The sequence below is a fragment of the Amaranthus tricolor genome, chromosome 2, assembly GCF_026212465.1.
Source record: "Amaranthus tricolor cultivar Red isolate AtriRed21 chromosome 2, ASM2621246v1, whole genome shotgun sequence".
Classification (NCBI taxonomy): domain Eukaryota; kingdom Viridiplantae; phylum Streptophyta; class Magnoliopsida; order Caryophyllales; family Amaranthaceae; genus Amaranthus; species Amaranthus tricolor.
Genome location: NC_080048.1, coordinates 601,328 through 621,365, shown reverse-complemented (window position 1 = coordinate 621,365; position 20,038 = coordinate 601,328). Strand labels below are relative to the sequence as shown.

Below are 20,038 nucleotides of genomic sequence, written 5' to 3'. Positions count from 1 at the left end.
CGAATTTGCAGTATTGAATGTTAAATGAAATAATCTCATGTATTGAACATGATATAGCAACTGAAAAAAAACCGTAGACCAGACCAGACCAGACCGTTCTAGAACGGTCTGGTCTGGTCCGGTCTGGTCTTTTGACTGGTCTGGTCTGGTCTGAAAAATTTCCAGACCGGAATTTCTGGTCTGGTCTGATTTTTCTGTCAAACCAGACCAGACCGGACCGTGTGCAGCCCTAGTTACAACACTACTATCTTTAGAGTTGGTTTGTGGAGTCAATCTACATCCACCAAGCTATATCTTTAGGGTCGGTTTGTGGAATCAATCTAAATCTTCCATGATCCACAGTTCTATTTTATATGCATTTAGATTGTATTCCAGTCTCGTCATAAATGACTACTTACTAATAGCATAATATCGTGACAGCAAGAACAAAAACTGTCAATCTACATCACATTAATCAAATTCATCTATCATTCAATTTAACAGACCAACATACATATTGATCGAGGATTCAGGAAAACATCCAGCATCTTCTTATAAGTTTTCCAATGTTACCTTGATGTTGAAGTGACACTAAACCTTATGTCCAAATGCATATGGTGTAGGAAGTTATTCTTCTTTGACTATTAATAATACGTGCTAAAAAACTATCAAAGATGTCCATAAAAATATAGCGTCACTGACTAACCAGCTCTGTGAGATATTATAAAAGAAGCCCACGAAGAGCAAATATTCTAAGTAAAACAAGTGAACAATTAAAATGATGAAACTACCCAATTGACGGAGACCCAATCTAAACGGGATTTTTTAAAAAAAAGAAATTGAGAGCTTCGAGTTTCACATCAAAAATTTTTGATTTAAGAGTTAGGACTTAGGACGCGACCTACTATTTCTACATTAATATATAAGATTTGCGCTTAATATTTCACAATCAAAACTGAAATTTCAAAATTCAACAAAAAAAAAATTATAATGCTTTTTGACTATTGTATAAGGATAAGAATACAAAAATAAGAAATCATTGACCCATTTGATCAATCATAAGCACTATGAACCATCTCTCTTCGCTTTTGTCAATTGAAAACCCTAATTTAGATACAAAGAAATAATCATTTTACATCCTTGTTAAGGATAGTTAAAATATTTACAACTAATGGTGATGTATTTTTTGATGGTAAGATAGGAATATGGCTATTTATTACTCAAGAGCCTGCAAAAAGAAGCTATAAGAACAAGAAGAGGGTGGAGTTGGAATTAAAGCCAATACAATCAATAACGAAAAAGCACATTAGAGCAACGCTTATAATATAACTAATGTGCTACCAATCATAAGAGCAAAATGTCCACAAGGATTGTCAAAGCACATTTACATTCAATAAGATAATATCAAGCCACACGTAGCATATAATGATAGAGAGTTTTTGGAGGAGGCAATGAAAGATGGGTTTTATATACAACTAGTACAATAACCACCAAATTCCCCTGACATGAATGTACTAGATCTAGGTTTTTTTAGATCAATTCAAGCTTTGCAATATCAAAAAGTTGCGTACAATGTAACACAGTTACTTAGGGTTGTGAATAATGCATTTGACAATCTAAGTCCACAATGTTTAAGGTTTGTGTTCATCACTTTACAAGCGTGCATGATAGAGGTTATGAAAAGACAAGGGGGATTTGATTATCACATTCCTCACATGAACAAAACAAAGGCAGCAAGGGAAGGCACTTTACCAGACTATCTAAATGTGAAAAAACAATTGGTTGTTGATTCACTTCAACATTTATTCACAAAGCTAAGTTCAGAAACAATGAATCAGTTGGTAGCACTGATTGGGTATGCAGGGACTGTGCAAGTGAATGGCATTGTTGACATGGGAACAACAAGCCAAATGCCTGATCAACAAGGCCAACAACAACACTGATGGAAGAGGGGAGCTTATTTTGGGCCATATGAAAGAATATCGGATTTTTTTGGGTATGTACAAGTAATAAACACAGAAACAACCAATTTCAACAACAGCACAGAAACCAACACATCAACAAGAACACGACAACATTTTTTTGGGAACAAGTAAAGCATCTCAACAACACAGCACTAACAGCACAACAGTAACCAACACAGCAACAAGTTTCAAGTTTAAATCCTTTTGATTTTGGACATATTTTGGAATCTTGAACATGGGATGTTTCATATCTAAACAGCACATTAAAAAGTAAGTGTTGGAAAACAATCTAAACCCCGTTTGTTCGATTTATAGTGGCTAAAAACTGCTCTCACTTACAAATCACAGAGCAATAGAAAAAAATGCATCAAAAAAATGTTTAACTAAAAAATCATCACCAATCAATACCAACATGCAACCACAAGAACAGAAATTCACATGAGAAAGGACCAAGCTTATCAAGCCAATCCTCTTCTTCATAATCAGTATTCAAAAAAAACAGCATCAATAGAAGAATATTCATGATCAGCCCACAAATCCACCTCAGGTGTGTAGATTGGTTCACCCTCAGAGTCAAGTTCTCATCCCTACTTTGGATCCGTCTCAATAGAAGTTGAGTCATCAACATAGTAATCAAAATATTCTTCCTCAAACGACTTCAGACCAGATCTAGGATTTTCATCATTAAACCCCTTCAACTCAATCTTCGTAGGCAATTTTAAAGGGGATTTAGGGATTCTCAGAGGTAAAGAAGTAGGCGAGTTAGGGTTTTTCAAGGGTGAGTTCAATGGCGAGTTAGGGTTCTTTAAGGGTGAGTTCGTAGGCGACTTAGGGATCTTCAGGGGTGATTTCAAAGGCGACTTAGGGTTTTCCATTAGAAGAGGGAGAAGAACACGAAAGCACAAAAGAAGAGGGAGAAGAACACACAACCCATATAGTGGGTTCTTAGAGGAATACAGAGATTGAGGAATAGAGAGATGAAGAAGAAACAATCCAGATCAAGGGTTATTAAAGGAAGAACACGAAAGCACAAATGGGGATGGGTAGGGTTTAGGGTTAAAAAAGGGAGGGAATGGTTAATGGGTGGGTAGATTAATTAGGTTTAAGTTGTTTTGATTAATGAAAAGAGAGGTCAATTAATATGGGTAAGTGAGGGTATAATTGAAAATAACATGAACCTACTAAGGGCATAAAGATCAAAAAACCATACTCAAAATAGAAATGGGACAATTAGTGTAATTTGACCATAAAAGAAAATATGATACATAAGAGGAATAAGAGGGATTATTATTATTATTATTATTATTATTATTATTATTATTATTATTATTATTTTAGGTGTTACTAATTATTATTTTCAATTAATAATAATAATAATAATAATAATAATAATAATAATAATAATAATAATAATAATAATAATAATAATAATAATAATAACTTTATGAAACCAAATCAGATCAGATCAGACTAGATCAGGTCACACTAAATCAGACCAGATAAGAAAGATTCAGATCAGATCAAACTGAATCAGACCAGATCAGATCAGACCTTAGTAAATTCAAATCAGATCTAATCAGATCAGACGAAGAGAACAGACCCTTACTAAATGTGAAAATTAGAGGTATTCATTTAGGTTATGAGGTTAATTTCGAGTTAATTAGTAATTTCTGATCAATTTAAAATTAGATCTTGTGTTCATTTGATTTTTACGTAATTATAAATTAATTTTTAAACACTTTTGGAGATAACTGATAAGTGATCAAGTACGTATATCGGGGTTTCGATCATAAAGCTTAAGCTTATATATCCTCCAATATCATGTCAAAAAATCAACAAAAATAAAAACTTAAGCTTGTAGTTACACCTATTATCAAAACGATTGGTGGGTATAGTTTCGGGTCAAATCTGCATTTTCGTATAGGTCATTTTTTATTTTTCAGTCAGTTTGGGTCGACCCAATGGGTCTTGAGTTTTTTAACAATATTTTATTACTAATTTTTTCATCAAAAAATAAAAGGAAATTTATTTTATTTAAAAAAAAAACTTAAAAATATAGGACCAATATATTCTTTTAAAGCTTTAACATAGAAATAAAAACTCAAATTACAAAAACTTACCAGAAATATAAAGTCCAAGGTCCCGACCAAAAATTAGTGATGTAGAACCAAGAAAGTTTTACAATTTGGAAAAACAGATCAAAATGGCTGGGTTTAAGTTTTAGTTGGGTGAAACTCAATTTATTTTAGTTTTTTCAAGTTGGATTAGTCATGGGAAAATTTTTTGATCAAGTTTCAATTCCAAAAAAAAATAATAGATCTACAACAAACTGATATTTAGTGACATAAAGATCACTTTAAAATAATTAAAGGTACAACTAATATTGCAAAACTTCAATTCATTAGATAGAGAAAAATAAAATTTTAAAAGTTAAAAAGGAAATTAAATTTAGACTTTTCTATACTCTATATTGTCGGTTTTTTTGAAAGGAATTTAATATTGTCGGTTTTATACCAAGAAAAAGGAAAAAGACTAGGAAAAATTAATATTAATAATCTAATCTTTCACCAATCCGTTTGAATAATCTAATATTTGGATTATTTTTTAATAATCTAACATTTACTCTTGGTTTGTTATCAGCATAACTTTTTATTTTATAATAATTTAATATTTGGTCTTAGTTTGCTATCAGCATACCCTATTAGTATGCTGACAGCAAACTTAGGGCAAATATTAGTTTATTAAAAAATAATCCAAAATTGTGATTATTCACAGCAAATGGGTGAAAGATTGAATTATTAATATCAAAATTTCCAATAAACTATATGAAACAACATAAGCGAAGTGGGTGAAGAAAAAAAAAAATCCAATTGTGACAATATTTAAAATTAATGACAGTACAAATAATGAAAAAATGTAACTGAAATAGAAAACAAAACATTTGATGACATTTAACTAAAATATAATGGATTTGCGGACAATTTTAGTGTGTAGTCATTAAGGTCAGTTGACATCACTTAAATTTAAAATAAAATTAAGTAATACTCCATATGTAAATGTAATACTAGGGAGTAGGGAATAATTACGTGTGAATGGAACAGCAAGTCTAATAATACCATGTGGCCATGTGGGGAACACGAAACGTCAACATTTATCACTATGCACAGTGGCATTAGCCCTTTGTTTACAGCTGGAAGGCACCAAGAACAGCTCTATTAATCAGTCTACTTCTTTTGTTTACCATTCTTTATTCACCATTTCCAAACTCGTACCATTTATTTCTTTCTTGCTATCTCTCTTTCCTAAGTTTTTCTATCCCTTGAAATCTGATCAATTATGGAAGTCGCAGGAACAGCTTTGTCTGCTATCCAAACTATTCTTTCTGCATTGCAATCTCCTCATCTTAAAAAAATCATTTCAATCTATGGCTATGAATCCAAACTTGATGAACTCCAAAGCACCGTCAACATCATCAACAATGAGCTTCGCAAAGCCCAGTCCGCGCAGGAGCTCCCAGATGATGTCCAAGGATGGATCGAGGATCTTAAGGATGTTGTTTTTGAAGCGGAGGATTTGCTCGATGAGTTTGTCACTCTCGCCGAGCAGAACAAGCACTTGAAGGCTGACGGTACAATATCCAAGAAGATGAAGCGCTTCCTTTCTCGTTCTAACCCTTTTCTTGTTGCTTTCAAGATGTCTAAAGGGGTGGACAAGATTCGGAAGAAGTTGGATGCTTTTGCTTACAACAAGCAGTTTATCATGGAGTTTAATCATGAGCCTATCAAGTATAGAAAGCCTGAGACTTGTTCGTATGTGGATGTTGCTGAAATCATTGGAAGAGAAGGCGACTTGGAGCATATTGTTGGTAGGTTGCTTGATTCTGATGTTCAAACTGATGTTTCTTTCCTGTCTATTGTGGGTATGGGAGGATTAGGCAAGACTGCTCTTGCACAGCTTGTGTACAGTGATAAAAGAGTTGAAAGTGCATTTAATTTGAGACTGTGGCATTGTGTCTCTGATCAAGATCATAAACAGTTGAACATTACTGGGATTCTCGGAGCAATTTTAGCTTTATGTACAAATGAGAAATGCACAGATCAATCCTCCTTGCAGTATGTGCAAAGTCGACTTCAAAAGGAATTATCGAATAAGAAATACTTGCTTGTTTTAGATGATGTGTGGACTGAAATTCGCAATCAATGGATTGAACTAGTAAGTTTGTTGAAAGTAGGTCAAAAGGGGAGTTGGATTGTGGTGACTACACGTTCACAAGTGACAGCAAACTTCATGGGATATGATTCAATGTACCAGCTTCAAGGCTTGAAAAAGGAAGATTCATGGAGCTTGTTTGAGAAGGTAGCTTTTAGTTCAGAGCAGTGGAATCATCATGATGACTTGGTCGAAATCGGGCAAAAGATTGTTGAAGCATGTGGTGGAGTTCCTCTTGCCATAAAAGTGGCAGGAAGTCTTGTATATGGCCAAGACAAGAAGAAGTGGGAAGCAGTCCAGGAAGTGGGTGTGGCCAACATGGGCAATGATGATATCACACAAATATTGAAGCTAAGTTATCATCATCTTCCATTCTCATTGAAAAATTGTTTTAGTTTTTGTGCCATTTTTCCGAAGGATTATAGAATGGAAAAGAACACATTGATAAACCTTTGGATAGCACACAACTATATTGTTCCATCACACAAAGGTCAGAGCATTGAAGATGCAGGTGAAGAACATTTTCTAATATTGTTGAGAAGGTGTTTCTTCCAAGATATAGAAAAAGATGTTTATACAGGTGAGGTAGATTCGATTAAGATTCACGATCTTTTGCATGACATTGCTCAAGATGTCTCGAGGAAGGAGATTTTTGCAGGAAGTAGTACCATACTAAGTGACAACCTACATAAAATTATTCGCCATCTCTCACTATTCAACAAAGAAATTGATTATGAAATCTCTTCGGATATACCGCGTTTACGTTCGTATCTTGATTATCGCTATTTTATTTTTGGGTATGTGGATAATTTTCATGTGGAGAAATTAATGAAAAGTTGTAGGTACCTAAGGGCATTAAGATTAGTAGATTTAGGAATTAAAGATTTGTCAAGTTTAAATTACGTAGGTGAATTATTGCATCTACGATATTTAGATCTCTCATTAAATATGGCATTAGAAGTGCTCCCTAAATCAATAACAAAATTATGTAATCTAGAAATATTATTGTTATATGGTTGTCGCAATTTAAAAGAGTTACCGGAAGATTTGAGTAGGTTGATCAAACTTAGGGTGTTAGATATTTCAAGGTGTTCTAAGTTGAAGTATATGCCCAAGGGTATGGATAAGTTGACATGTCTTTATAGACTGAGTGATTTTATAGTAGGTGGTAAGGATAGTTATTCAAGTTGGTCAGAATGGTTTTTAGGATTAGAAGAGTTGAAAGATCTTAAAAACCTACATGATCGACTTAGAATTAAAATAAAGTGGCCTAAAAATGTAAGTCAAGATCAAATCTGGGAGGGGAAAAGATTTTATTTGAGGGATAAAAAACATCTCAATCACATTCGTATTAATTTTGATGATGTGACAAATTTTGGAAGAGTATTGGATAATGAGGAAGCAATAAAATTGATGAAAGATCTGCACCCACCTTCTAGTCTTCGCTTTTTTGAGATGTTTAATTATGTTGGTAAGCAAATGCCAGAGTGGATATCCCATCTTCCAAACCTTGTAAATCTTGAACTTATGTTATGTTACGATTTTGAGTACCTTGAATGCTTTGGAAATGTAGAAGAAAGATCAATCCTCCCTTCTCTTCAAAAACTTAATTTAGAAATACTACCAAAGTTGAAAGGATGGAGGAGAGGAGGGGTTGGGGTGGAAGATAACAACAACTCCTTATTATGTCTTCCTTCTTTGAAGGAATTATATATATCATGTTGCGACGAGCTGACGTGTTTTCCGGTGTGTCCCAGATTAGAGGAATTGTTTTTAACCAAATTCAATACAAGATTGAATGGGATAATGAGAAGAACAGAAAGAGATGATGAAGAATCAAATGAAGTCATTGTTTTGGAATCTTCAAAATTGAAACACGTGAATATTGATGATGTGGCATGGCTGAATTCACTGCCTATTCAGGCTCTTCAACGTCTTGAAACAACAATATTTGAGGATCGGGTTATGGAGAATTTGGGAGAAGTTAAGAAGGTGTTCCGTGCTTGCTCTTCTTTTCTCCGAATTCTGACGATTAGTGGTTGCCTCAATTTAAGGAGTATAGTGGCTGGAGAATTGGAACATCTCTCTGCTTTGGAGACATTATCTATTATATCATGTAAAAATCTGAAATTCTCGGAAGAAAAAGAAGAAAATTACGGTGTTGGATACAATCCATCCATTCTTCCCTCTCTTCTTACCTTGACGTTGTATGACCTCTTGAAGATGGAGCATCTGCCAAACTGGATGCAATTCTTGTCTGCTCTTCAAACTCTTGAAATAAAAAGTTGTTATAGGCTGAAAGCAATCCCGAATTGGATGCCCAAACTCACCTCTCTCAAGCAACTTCATGTTAAGCAGTGTTCAAAAAGCCTGGAGAGAAGATGCAAAGAAGATCCACCAGGAGAAGACTGGGCTTACATTCAACACATCCCCACCATTCAATTTATAAATTGTTTTTGAAGAGAATTCTGATTAAGATTATTGGGATGAAGAGTATCCTGATGAAGACAATGAATAACTCCATAGCTCTCCTGGCCCATCGTCAGGTTAGTTTTTAGATTGATATTTTTAGAAGACAAATAAATCAGTAGTATTCCACGGCTCTCATCATGGTCAGTTGTTAAGTCGTAAACTAAAACTAAATTAATTCACTTTCTTATTTTGTAAACTAACGGCTTTGCTTAGGCTAATAATTTTCTAGATCATACTATTTTTATGATATTATGTTGCTAAGTTCATTTTATTTCTCTAGATTTAATTAATAAAAATTACTCATGTTTACAAATAAAATTGGCATCTAGCTACCTATCTCAAGCGTATAATTTTCATAATTTAGTGTTTTTTGGTTCTTACACTCATCTAATATTTTCAATCTGATTTTCTATTCAGGGAACACAAAACTCTGGTTTGGTAAAAAAAGAACTTTACTGTTGGAATGGTATATCTCACATTCATGAATTAAAGATGATGTGCTTACTTTATAAGTCATTGAAATCCTTCCTCCCATAGCTATGGTTTTGGGATGGTATCTCCTTGGTTTGTAAAGTGTAAGCAACTCGTGTTTTTCCGATTACATTGAATGTACTTGTATTCATCACAAGAAGCCTAGCTAACAGGCAAGAAGTTCATCAATATAAGTAACTATTAATGATCATCAACATTGTTACATAATTCACTAGTTAATTTCGTTTTTAAATTCGCGATTCGCTCATAATAGCCCAAAACGACAGTAATTCGCTTTTCGTGATTCGCGAGAAGATTAGCGAATCATGTAATATTGATCATCAATATAGCTCAACGTTGTATAGCTTAGTTTTAAATGAATGGCTCTCAAAAGTGGTCTAATATGATACTCTTTTTTTTCGATGCTGCAATGAACAATCTGACTTTGGTCCCTAGAGTCTTCTTGCATTGTATATGGCCTCTTTTGCAGAAAACAAATTTGTATACCTTCTTTCTAGTGCCACCATCCTCCTTTGTGTTTATACTGACCTTTCTCTAATTTTTGCAGGTGCAAGTTGAAATTCTACCCAAAACAAAGTCTCAATTCATAGCTTTTGTCTTGGGTAATACTCATAGCTTTCTTTCTTTGCACATACGCTCGTATACCTTGATATGCTAGACTGCTGGGCATCGACCTTGTTGCCAAAAAATAAGTATAGAAGGCAGAAAAATGATTTCTAGAAGAAATGATGGAACAAAAAGCCTTGTATTTGTATCTTTGAAGACACTTTTATAGGTCTTATTTAAGGTGTGACTAAATTACCAGCATTGTTTACCTTGATCAGAGTATCATACATATGATCTTCAAATCAGCAAAGGCCCTCTGAAGTACCAGTGTATTTCACTTCACTTTCCCTTACATTAAGCAGATTGAAATGAATATTCACTCTATAAGTTATCAGAGCCCTTTCTCCCATAGTCATATGGTTTTTGGATGGTATTTCCTTAGCTTATAGAGTGTGTGCAGCTCGTGTTTAATCATTTATATGCTGACATTTTAACATGTACAAGCATAAATTAAAAACATAACAATGAATGATAGTGTACTATGTTCATCACTCATGGATTTTTATTCACAAGACTGAAAAAGTTGATTCTGTATCAAGTTTGCCATGTTGAGAGTAAACTGTGAAGGGTCCCGATCAAGGAGCTTGGCGCTACAATATTGTCCTACCTTGCTGCCGTTTCAAGCACCTACACAACTTCTCTAGATTCAGAACAGCTTTGACTTGAAGAAACAAGGAGGTTTTCTTACTCAGTGCTGCTTTTTTCGATCTCTTTGATAGTTCGGTACCTGAATATTTGATCTCACTGCCTTTCATTAGTTTTTTGTAAGTTGTCACTTCCTATATTTTCAGCATTCTTATCTTAAATATAGAAGAGCTTGCAGATGTTGTTCAGCATGTACTCAACTGCAATATCTTTGTTCTTCTCAATCATTTCGGATTGAAAGAGGAAATTTGATTGTACATGTAATTTCTGATACATTAGAATAGTTGTTCGCACTCATTTATTTCTAACTAATCTAACTGAATGGTTTATTTTTGTCATTTTCTATTGAAGCTTGCTCGTTATGTTGAAGGAAAACCGTGGAAGGAACTTGAACAAGGAATCGAAGACTACTGTATTGTCCGTCCTACTTTGGAAGAACATGAAACTGGAGTTGACTTATTCAACTGCGTACATTTGATACTCCACATTGCAGCACACTTCAGTTTCATTACATCATCCAAGACAATCAAGTATTTCTTTCCCGCTAGCTGTTCACGAAGTTGGCTTTTCACCGAATCCACGGTGGAATCAATATAATTCTTGCCTAAAATCTTGCCAAGAGTTTCTTTCACATCCAGTTGTTTCTGATCTTGATCAGAAACACAGGTCCATAACCTCAATGGAAATGCACTTACGATCCTTGAATCATTAAATACAAGTTTAAGGAAAGAAACATCATGCTGAACATTAGAATCAAGCAACATACCAACAATGCTATCCCCTGCATCGACTGAAGAACATGTTTCAGTTTTTATCTTCCTGATAGGCTGAGGATCAAGCTTAAAGTGAAAGTGACTACTACAAACAAGAACATCCAACTTCTTGATATTCACAACCCCTTTAGGCATTCTATAAGTAACATGATCATGTTGTAGATTAAAATTCAAAAAGAAGTAGCGCACCTTTTCAGAGAGTCTATGACAAGATTTCAGGAGCTTCTTTTGCTTAGCAAGAGTCGAAAACTCATCCAACAGATCATCAACTTCAAAAACAGCATCCTTCAGCTCAATCAAATTCTGTGCTTGATTAGAAAGATCCTGCTTGGCCTCGGCATCACAGAGAACATCATTGATGGTGATGATGGTATTTTTTAGGTATCAAGTTGGATTTGTAGCCAGAAATTGTGAGAATTTCTTGCAAGTCTGAACATTACACTGCTGCAAGCAGAGTTTGATTAACAGTTAATACAGTTCCCAAATCCATGTTCAGTTTCAATGACAGAAAATCTTGTACAAGGGTGTGAAACTGAGTTTGGTTTTGGTTAATGTACGCCTAGCTCAATTTTTACTTGTTTATATCTTGTAGTATATCCGACATCTCAAACCCAGTTTAGGTGGGAGTTGAATAAACTAAGCAATAAAGAAGGCTATACAATGAGACCCTTGGCATACTAAACAGTGACCTAAAACTATAGTATTTATAGGGAATGATTAGGCATGATATGATACAAAGTAGGGAAGCATCTCAACATAGGCAGAAAATGAACAGACGTCTCACTGCAAGCCTGCTCGTTCGAGCATGATGGCTGCTTGTTCGAGCAGGTGCAGGGCAGCAACCTCTGATTGCTTTTTGGCTTTCTTTCACACGTCCTACGGTTTCCAATTGGTCCCCTAACATACTTGCACTTGTCCTACGTCTGTAAGAATCCTTGCCCTCCAAGGTTATACCTTGCTAACCAAGGCTCTAAACCAACCAATGAGTACACAGAGCAAATGTACTAGGTTGATTCTCCTCAACCAATCTCAAGTTAGTACCTTTTCTTACCTCACAAACACACTTAATTAATTTTCTTAATTATGTACCAGCTAAGAGAAACTAGAAAATTAAAGGATATATGGACCAGCTAAAACATAAAAAATATTACAATTCAAAGGATCACCAATGTACACGTACTCTAGCACGTAAAATGTACAGTCAGAAATTGTCATTTATACTCTGAAATCACAAGCTGTTGAATTACACAGAATCAATAATAAACACTAGTAACGAAGACTTAGAAGCGAATGTAAATCAAAACACAGATTTAGGTGTCAACAGCACATTGAGAACACCCTAATAAAAACAATTTCGGAAGTCAAAATCTGGGATGTGTTGAATGCAAGGCCAATCCTCCCCTTGAGAATCTTTGAATCTTCTCTCCAGCTGTCTTGAACAGCTCGAAATTCTAAGTTTTCTTAGCGAGGTGAGTTTAGACAACCAATCCGGCAGTGATTTGAGTCGACTGCACAAGGAAATGGCAATGGTTTGGAGATCAGGCAGAAGTTGCAACCAGTTGGGCATATTCACTAGCTGTGGAAGACCTTGCAATGTCACGATCTGGAGGGAGTGGTTAGAGAATCGGTGCTCACTCTCGTTTTCTTCTACTACTTCAGACAGATTCAAATGATCACAATTCCTTAACTGCAACTCCGTCAATGCAATGAGATGCTCCAATCCTCCTGAAACAACACTTCGTAAATTGCAGCAATTGTGAATAATCAAGACTTTCAGCGAAGATGAACAACTACGAAACAACTGCTCTGCTTCTTTAAGGCTCTCCACTTCCTTGTCACACCATATATCCATTTTTTCCAGACATCGGAAAGCCTCCATTGGCAGTAAACCAAGCCAACCCACGTTCGATATAGCCACATTCTTGATTCGAGTGGTGCCATGTTGGCTATATCCTCCACTGTAGGGTGCAGATGAGGATGAGGAAGCAACATTTCCTAGTTCTTCAAAATTTCCTATATTTTCCATTATTCGCAATCTGTCGTTGAAATTAACTAATTTCAAGTCTTCCACCCTAGGGCAAAATGGAATATAACTCAGCTCTGGACAATTCCACAAGAACAATGACTTTAATTGAGAAAAACACGGTATCGTCTTCTTGTCGCTGCAAGCACGACTGAAAAGGTGAGCATCTCCCGTTCCTCTTGGTCTCCATGCTTTCAACTTTGGCAGACTACTCAGCTCAAGTGTTTCTAGGCAGGTTAAATATGATGATCTTCCTACTCTAAACAATTCTGGATCAAGTGTAGAGCTGGAATTATCTGATGGATTATCTTCCCCTATGTACTCTAGTTCACCTAACATTATAAGTTTTAGGACTTTTAGATGAATCAAGTTCCCAAGGCACGGAAGGTATTGCAACTTCCTGCAATTTGCAAGTTGAAGCTCTACTAGGTTTGGGAGGGAAGCTATCCATCCTGGCATTCTCAAACCGTGGTATTTTTTCACCTCTAAACTCTTTACATTAGAATGTGGCTCTAGTTCATCCATTATTCTTCTTACTTCCTCATTATCAACCTTTCCATCAGCCTCATGTATGAAGTGAAAATTTAAGGCATTGAGATGTTTCTTATTCTTCAAAAATAATCCTTCCTGATCATCGTCTTCCTTAACAGCCATAATAGGATTTTTGGGCCACCGGATGTGTACATTTAGACATCCTCTAAGGTTGCTAAGAGGTTTCAAGTCTAGAAACGCCTCAAAACATTGAGTTCGACTTGAATAATTGTCATTAGTTGCATCCACTACAAAATCACTTAGCTTATGAAGGCAAGTCAACTTAGAGATGCCCCTGGGCATACTAGTTATATTGAAGCAACTCGTTATATCCAACGCCCTAAGGTTCACTAGCTTAACAAAATCTTTTGGCAACCCTTTCAATGTACGACACCGCTTCAAAACTATAGTTTGAAGAAAACGTAATTTTGCAATTGACACAGGCAGTACATCCAGATCTATATTATCTGATAGATTTAAATACCTTATATGTTCCAATTCACCTAATGATTCCGGCAACCTGTTGATCATTAACCCACTCAAGTCTAATGCCTTTAGGGACTTACAATTTTCTATAAGGGAATTCAAGAACACGTTGTTCACCTTCTCAATTTTGAAACCATTATTACCAACATGAAGATAAGAATAGATATAGGTCTTACCCGAAGAATATTTACTATGACCTCCCCTGACAACAGATAAATGTCGAATTTCTTCATCTACGCTATCACTGAGGCTAGTTGATGTACAAATTTCCTTATTTGCGACATTTTGAGCAACATCAAGCATTAGATTGTTCATTTTAAAAGATACAATCTCACCTGATTTATTTTTCTTACTGTCTTGGAAAAAAGATCTCTTCAAGAATATTGAAACATATTCTTCACCGGCATCTTCAATGGTTTGACCTTTATAGGAGGGAACAATATAGTCTTGTGCCATCCAAAGACTTATTAACATCTCTTTCTCTATTTCAAAATCCTTTGGAAACAATGCACAATATCGAAAACAATTCTTCAATGGAGATTCAAGACAATCGTAACTTTGCTTCAAAATAGAGATAATTTCCTGGGTGCCCTTTCTCGTGCTGGTGAATCCATTCTCCTTAAATGATAGCCACTCACTCCGGTTAAGACCATGTAGAAGACTACCCACTTCTCTAATAGCAAGAGGGACTTGATCACATATTTGAACAATTTCTCTCCCAATCTTAACCAATTCATCTGGAGGGGAGGTTGACTGATCTGATCCAAAAGCCATCCTTTCAAACAAATGCCAAGAGCTCTCTTCTGATAATCTTTGGAGCTTGTACATTGGACCATCTCCTATAACTCTGGCCGTCTCTTGTGAACGCGTAGTCACCACAACCCAACTTCCCCTTTGACCTCCTTTCAAGAATGCCACTAAAGCATGCCACTGATGATGCTTTTCCGTCCATACATCATCCAAGACAAGCAAGTATTTATTGCCTGATAGTTGCTGGCGAAGTTGGTGTTGAACCCACTCCGTAGTGTAATTCTCATTATTTCGACCCATAATCTTACCAAGTATTTCTTTTACATCTAGTTCTTTCTGATCTTGATCAGAGATACAAGTCCACAACCTCAATGAAAATGCACTCATTATTCTTGGATGGTTGTATACAAGTTGAGCAAGAGCAGTTTTACCCATCCCTCCCATTCCCACAATACTCAGAAAAGAAACATCATGTTGTACATCAGAATCAAGCAATATTCCTACGACCTTCTCCAAGTCATCCTTTCTTCCAACGATATTGACTGCCTCCACATAAGAGCAGCTTTCAACCTTTCTCTGCTTGACAGGCTGATGGTTAGGCTGAAATAATAATTGACAATGTTTACAACTATCTTCAAACTTTTTCTTAATTTCCTTAGCCTCTTGATACATTTCCTTGTAACCAATACGAGGGGTGTAAGCCTGTAAACATCGAAACCATCTTTTATTAGCTTTTAGGAGCTGCTTCTGCTCAGCGAGAGCGTCAAACTTATCGAACAGATCACTTGCTTCAGAGACAATAGTTTTGAGCTCCTTGAGCCAAACTTGTGCTCCGTGGGAGTGCTCGTACTTAGTCTCAGCATCACGGAGAACAGCAATGATGGAAGATAATATGTGTTGGAGATCACCAAGATGAAACTCATTGATGATCTCATTAAGCTGTGGTAATTGCAGGTTTGCTAACAGTGTTTGCACAGCAGAAAGCGTTGTTCCCACTTCCATAATTGGTTTCAGTTATAGAAGGAAGGTATTGCAATGGTGTTGACTTATGGGAGAAGAATAGGGAAGAAGGTTTATGGATCTGAGTTTAATTGTGCACAGCACACCAGGTACCTCAAGTTTGCCAAATACTTGGCTTTGCTTAAATTACTTGGAAAAAAGAAATAAAAAATACATACAACTACTCTTAATTAAATACTCCATTAATAAAACAATAAGGCAGTTGCAGTAGTCATCTTATTTAAACAAATACAAATTCTTATGAGAGACGGTTTCTAATTGGGCCGACCTATTATATATTTTTTAAAATATTGTAAGTAGGCATTAAGGATAATGTAAGTAGGCATTAAAAATACGGTAAGTAGGTATTAATCTTTACGGGTTGGACTTGAAATACGTCTCTATGGTCTTTCAAGAGACTAGCTGTTAAACAAAACAGATATAGGAAAAATTTATAATTTTAAGTACATTTGATTCCCTATGTCCCCAAAAGTTTAAAGTAACACACTATTGTACGGTTATGAAAAATGTAGAGACAATTAAATTATGTGAATAAGAATATAAGAGAAAATGAGAGAAGACGTGTGGATACGAATTAAAAAAAGTGATGAGAACACCCAAAAGTTTAAAGTAACACACTATGCTAAAACAAGGATTGATAATGTCAAGTTGAGGTGTAATTCAGCATCTTATCATTAAATTAATGGAGAATTTAATAAGGTCAGTTTTCTTTTTATTGTATTCATCAATTTGATTGGAAGCCCATACTTCCCCACCTTTTCCCCATAAATTAACAATACACCATACATTTTTATTGGGTGATGTAATAATGGCATTATATAGTTAAATTAAGGTACATTTGGATTATATTCTAAATGGATTAGGAACTTAATTAACTAATTATCGCTTAAATGAACTCATTAAATTATTCCTTATTTGAATCGATTAGCTTGAAACTTCTACAAAATATGAGACTAATCATGACACTGAAATTAAATATATAAAAAAAAAGTCTAAGACTGAAATTTGCATTAACAACTGCCAATTTTGATCTTTATAGTTCAATAATTAAAATCATTAATTTCCTCAATATATCCATTTCTTTTCTTTCTTATTGGTTTACTTAGTACAATGAAGAATTGGGATATTGACATCGTAAAATACAACATCCTGATGATTACAATTTACAAACCAATCAAGAAAAACAAAAAACGCAAGAAAATTACATATATTTGAAAGTATCAAGGAATATGGACATACATCCATTGATGAAACATATGACCAACAATTAAAAAAGTTCATCTTCATTAGTTTGTCCCATCCAAATTCAACAAGAACTGGTAATGGCTCATGTTATGTTGTCATTTAGAGCGTATAATGGTTGTCGGAAATTAAATAAAATAAATTAATTAAATAAATTAATTTGATAATATCCCAAGGTTGCAAAGTTTATATTTTTAGCAAAAAGTAGTGTTCACGGATCGTGAAACTACTCGTGGCTCGCGAGGAAGGAAAGAAAAAGTCACTGTTTTGTGGAACTGCAGGTCGCAGCTTGCGAGTTCCCTTCTGTTTTGCTGATTTTCCTTTGCAAAGTTAGTTTATCCGTTTTGTTGGTTTTGATATAACTTTCAACGGTTAAATATGGTTATATTAACCATATATATTGGGATGGTTTGATTGAAAGACGACATTAGTTCATGAATCAATCTTGCGTTTCATAAAGTAACGTGTTGCTTCGTAAAAAGGTGTGAGCTATTCTATAAATATAGAATGCTTGTGTGGTTATTTGATACATGAAATTTCTGATTTCTTTCCTTCTCGAGCATTTTACATAGAGAACTTGCAATCCTCGATTGTAATTTTTCGTATCTTCTTCCATTTAAGTTTTCCTTACATCATTCTAAATTCCGTGTGCTAGGAATTTAGTGTAATTCTTTGTATTTCAGAACATATTTCCGCTTTATTCCCAAGCACCGTAGTAGGGAGGAAATGATGTTTTAGGAAAGACCATCTCGCCTAGAATTAATATCAAGTTCAAACAAAATCTTCTTGTTACTTTGTTCGGGTTTGAAGATCGGTTTCTCGGAGTTCTCGGTGGTGTACATAAGTATGGTTATTGATTGTCATATGTAATTTGGTTCCTTCTATAAACTTGTAACTTTATTTTATTGTTTATTTAATAAATAAAGTAACATTTTACAACATGTAATGTGCTACAATTTTTGAATTTGAGGTTTTTAGTGAAGTTTTTTGAGGAAAGTTTAATAGAATAATATATTTCTCGTAGAATAATATGTTTCCATATTTCTTATATTCTAGTAAATATTTTGATTGTATAGAATATTAGTTGATTGTATAAATATTTTAGGATATCCTTTGTACTTGTATTTAATCTCTATTTCATGAATAAGAATGGTAACCAAAAAAATTTCTACCCATTTTATTATGGTATCAAGAGCTTAGGTTCTCTTTTTGCCTCCCCTAAACCTTTTCCTTGCTCCTCAAGGCAGCCGTCACCACCCTCAAACCACGACTCCTTCCACCATCCCCTCCTCCTTCCTTTATCTCCCTCATGTCTTCTCCAAAAATTCATCCCGCAACCTTGGTCACTAACATCAAAAATTGTGTACCGATTCAACTTGATGATGAAGGCACTCACTTCAATACTTGGTGCACTTTATTCAAACTTCATTGTCATGCTCATCTTGTTGACGATCACATTATTGCCGGTGACGACTCCAAAACATCCTCTACCGATCCCGAATGGCAACGACTTGACGATATCGTTCGACCTTGGCTTTATGCCACTATTAGTATCCCGATGATAAGGCCAAAGATGCATGGAACCGCATTCTACAAAATTTTCAAAATAACAAAACCTCTCGCATTTTTCATCTCACAGCCCAATTCAATGATATCAAACTTTGTGACTTTTCCAATGTCAAAGCCTATTGCACCAAACTCAATAATATTGCCACTACTCTCAACAATCTCGGCACATCCATTACTGATGATCATTTGGCTATGCAACTTCTTCGTGGCCTTTCCAAAGATTACTAAGCTTTCTCTTTCCCCTTTTCTCTGAATCCAAATAATATAATGGATGTAGGAACAGTCCTATCCGCTGCACTACAATGTTCTGAACTTAAAGAAATCCTCTCAGCTTTTGGCCACAAATCCCAACGTCATGATCTCCAAGCCACTGTCTCTACCATCACTGATATGCTCCACGAACCACGACTAGAGGTGTTCAATGAGCCAAGCCCTCATTTAGCCCTTATCCGGACCGTTTTAGAAGTGTTTTGTAAGGGCCGGACCGAAAATGAGTTGGGTCGTAAGCGGATTCTATTATAATTAAAATGAACAAGGCTATAAGGGCTCAATAAGGGTCGGAAGCGGGCCTATATAAAATACATAACTAATATATAATTTAAATATTATAAATGACAATGTCAATGGGATAATTAATATTTTTCAATTTCATTAAGTTTAAAAGGCCCTTAACCAACCCCACCCATATTTACTTAATCCTGGCCCGGTCCTTATCCGACTCATTGAACACCTCTAGACATGAATACGACTGTGAGACAAAGCAGGAGTTAAAACATGAAACACAGCATTAGATCAAGGAACACAAGGATGCTGTCTTTGAAAACAAATGATTTATACGATGAGTTTGTCACTCTTGCTGAGCAGAAACAGTTCTTGAAAGATGATGGAAACCTAAATAAAAAAGTGGTTCATTTCTTCTCTCGTTCCAACAATCCACTTAGTGTTGCATACAGGACGTCTCGAGGGGTTAGAGATTGACTCACATATACACTAAATTTCAGTATAGTAGTTAATATTCATGGTTTAAAAACTATTAAAGAAACCGCTAGAATTTGGGCTAAGAATGTCTAAAATGTAGCCTATTTATCAAACTTAATCACTCCCAAGATTGGATTGGGATCTGTCAAGGAATCACTAAAGTATAGGCTAAGATCGTCTAAAATCTTTAGTCTATGGAGTAAAGCTCAAGTAGACGACACTATCATTTCGAAATGTATACCTTAATACTCCCTCCAATTCATTTGAGTTGTTCCATTTGAATTGGGCACGCATATTAA

At 35.2% G+C, this 20,038-nt stretch overlaps 3 protein-coding genes across 10 annotated transcripts; 2 read left to right on the top strand and 1 right to left on the bottom strand.

Moving 5' to 3' along the window:
- The first annotated feature begins 5,177 nt into the window (after nt 1-5,177).
- Nucleotides 5,178-11,734, top strand: LOC130806934 (disease resistance protein RGA2-like). 8 transcript variants are annotated; one of them, XM_057672196.1, is made up of 5 exons: nt 5,178-8,698; nt 9,042-9,090; nt 9,664-9,718; nt 10,262-10,486; nt 10,719-11,734. In XM_057672196.1, the coding sequence occupies exon 1, from the start codon at nt 5,280-5,282 to the stop codon at nt 8,610-8,612; it is 3,333 nt and encodes a 1,110-aa protein (XP_057528179.1). In that variant the 5' UTR covers nt 5,178-5,279; the 3' UTR covers nt 8,613-8,698; nt 9,042-9,090; nt 9,664-9,718; nt 10,262-10,486; nt 10,719-11,734. The 8 variants fall into 8 exon arrangements, with proteins under 8 accessions (XP_057528179.1, XP_057528178.1, XP_057528180.1 ...); XM_057672195.1 differs by having other exon boundaries at nt 9,042-9,199; XM_057672197.1 differs by lacking the exon at nt 9,042-9,090.
- LOC130807048 (disease resistance protein RGA2-like) lies at nt 10,775-15,932 on the bottom strand. The gene is made up of 4 exons (XM_057672329.1): nt 12,491-15,932; nt 12,362-12,375; nt 11,925-12,098; nt 10,775-11,464 (listed from the first exon to the last, which is right to left on the bottom strand). The coding sequence occupies exons 1-4, from the start codon at nt 15,930-15,932 to the stop codon at nt 10,775-10,777; spliced, it is 4,320 nt and encodes a 1,439-aa protein (XP_057528312.1).
- A 33-nt stretch (nt 15,933-15,965) lies between these two features.
- LOC130807045 (uncharacterized) lies at nt 15,966-18,989 on the top strand. Its single transcript, XM_057672325.1, has 4 exons — nt 15,966-16,039; nt 18,298-18,313; nt 18,436-18,742; nt 18,832-18,989. The coding sequence occupies exons 1-4, from the start codon at nt 15,966-15,968 to the stop codon at nt 18,987-18,989; spliced, it is 555 nt and encodes a 184-aa protein (XP_057528308.1).
- Nucleotides 18,990-20,038: the final 1,049 nt, after the last annotated feature.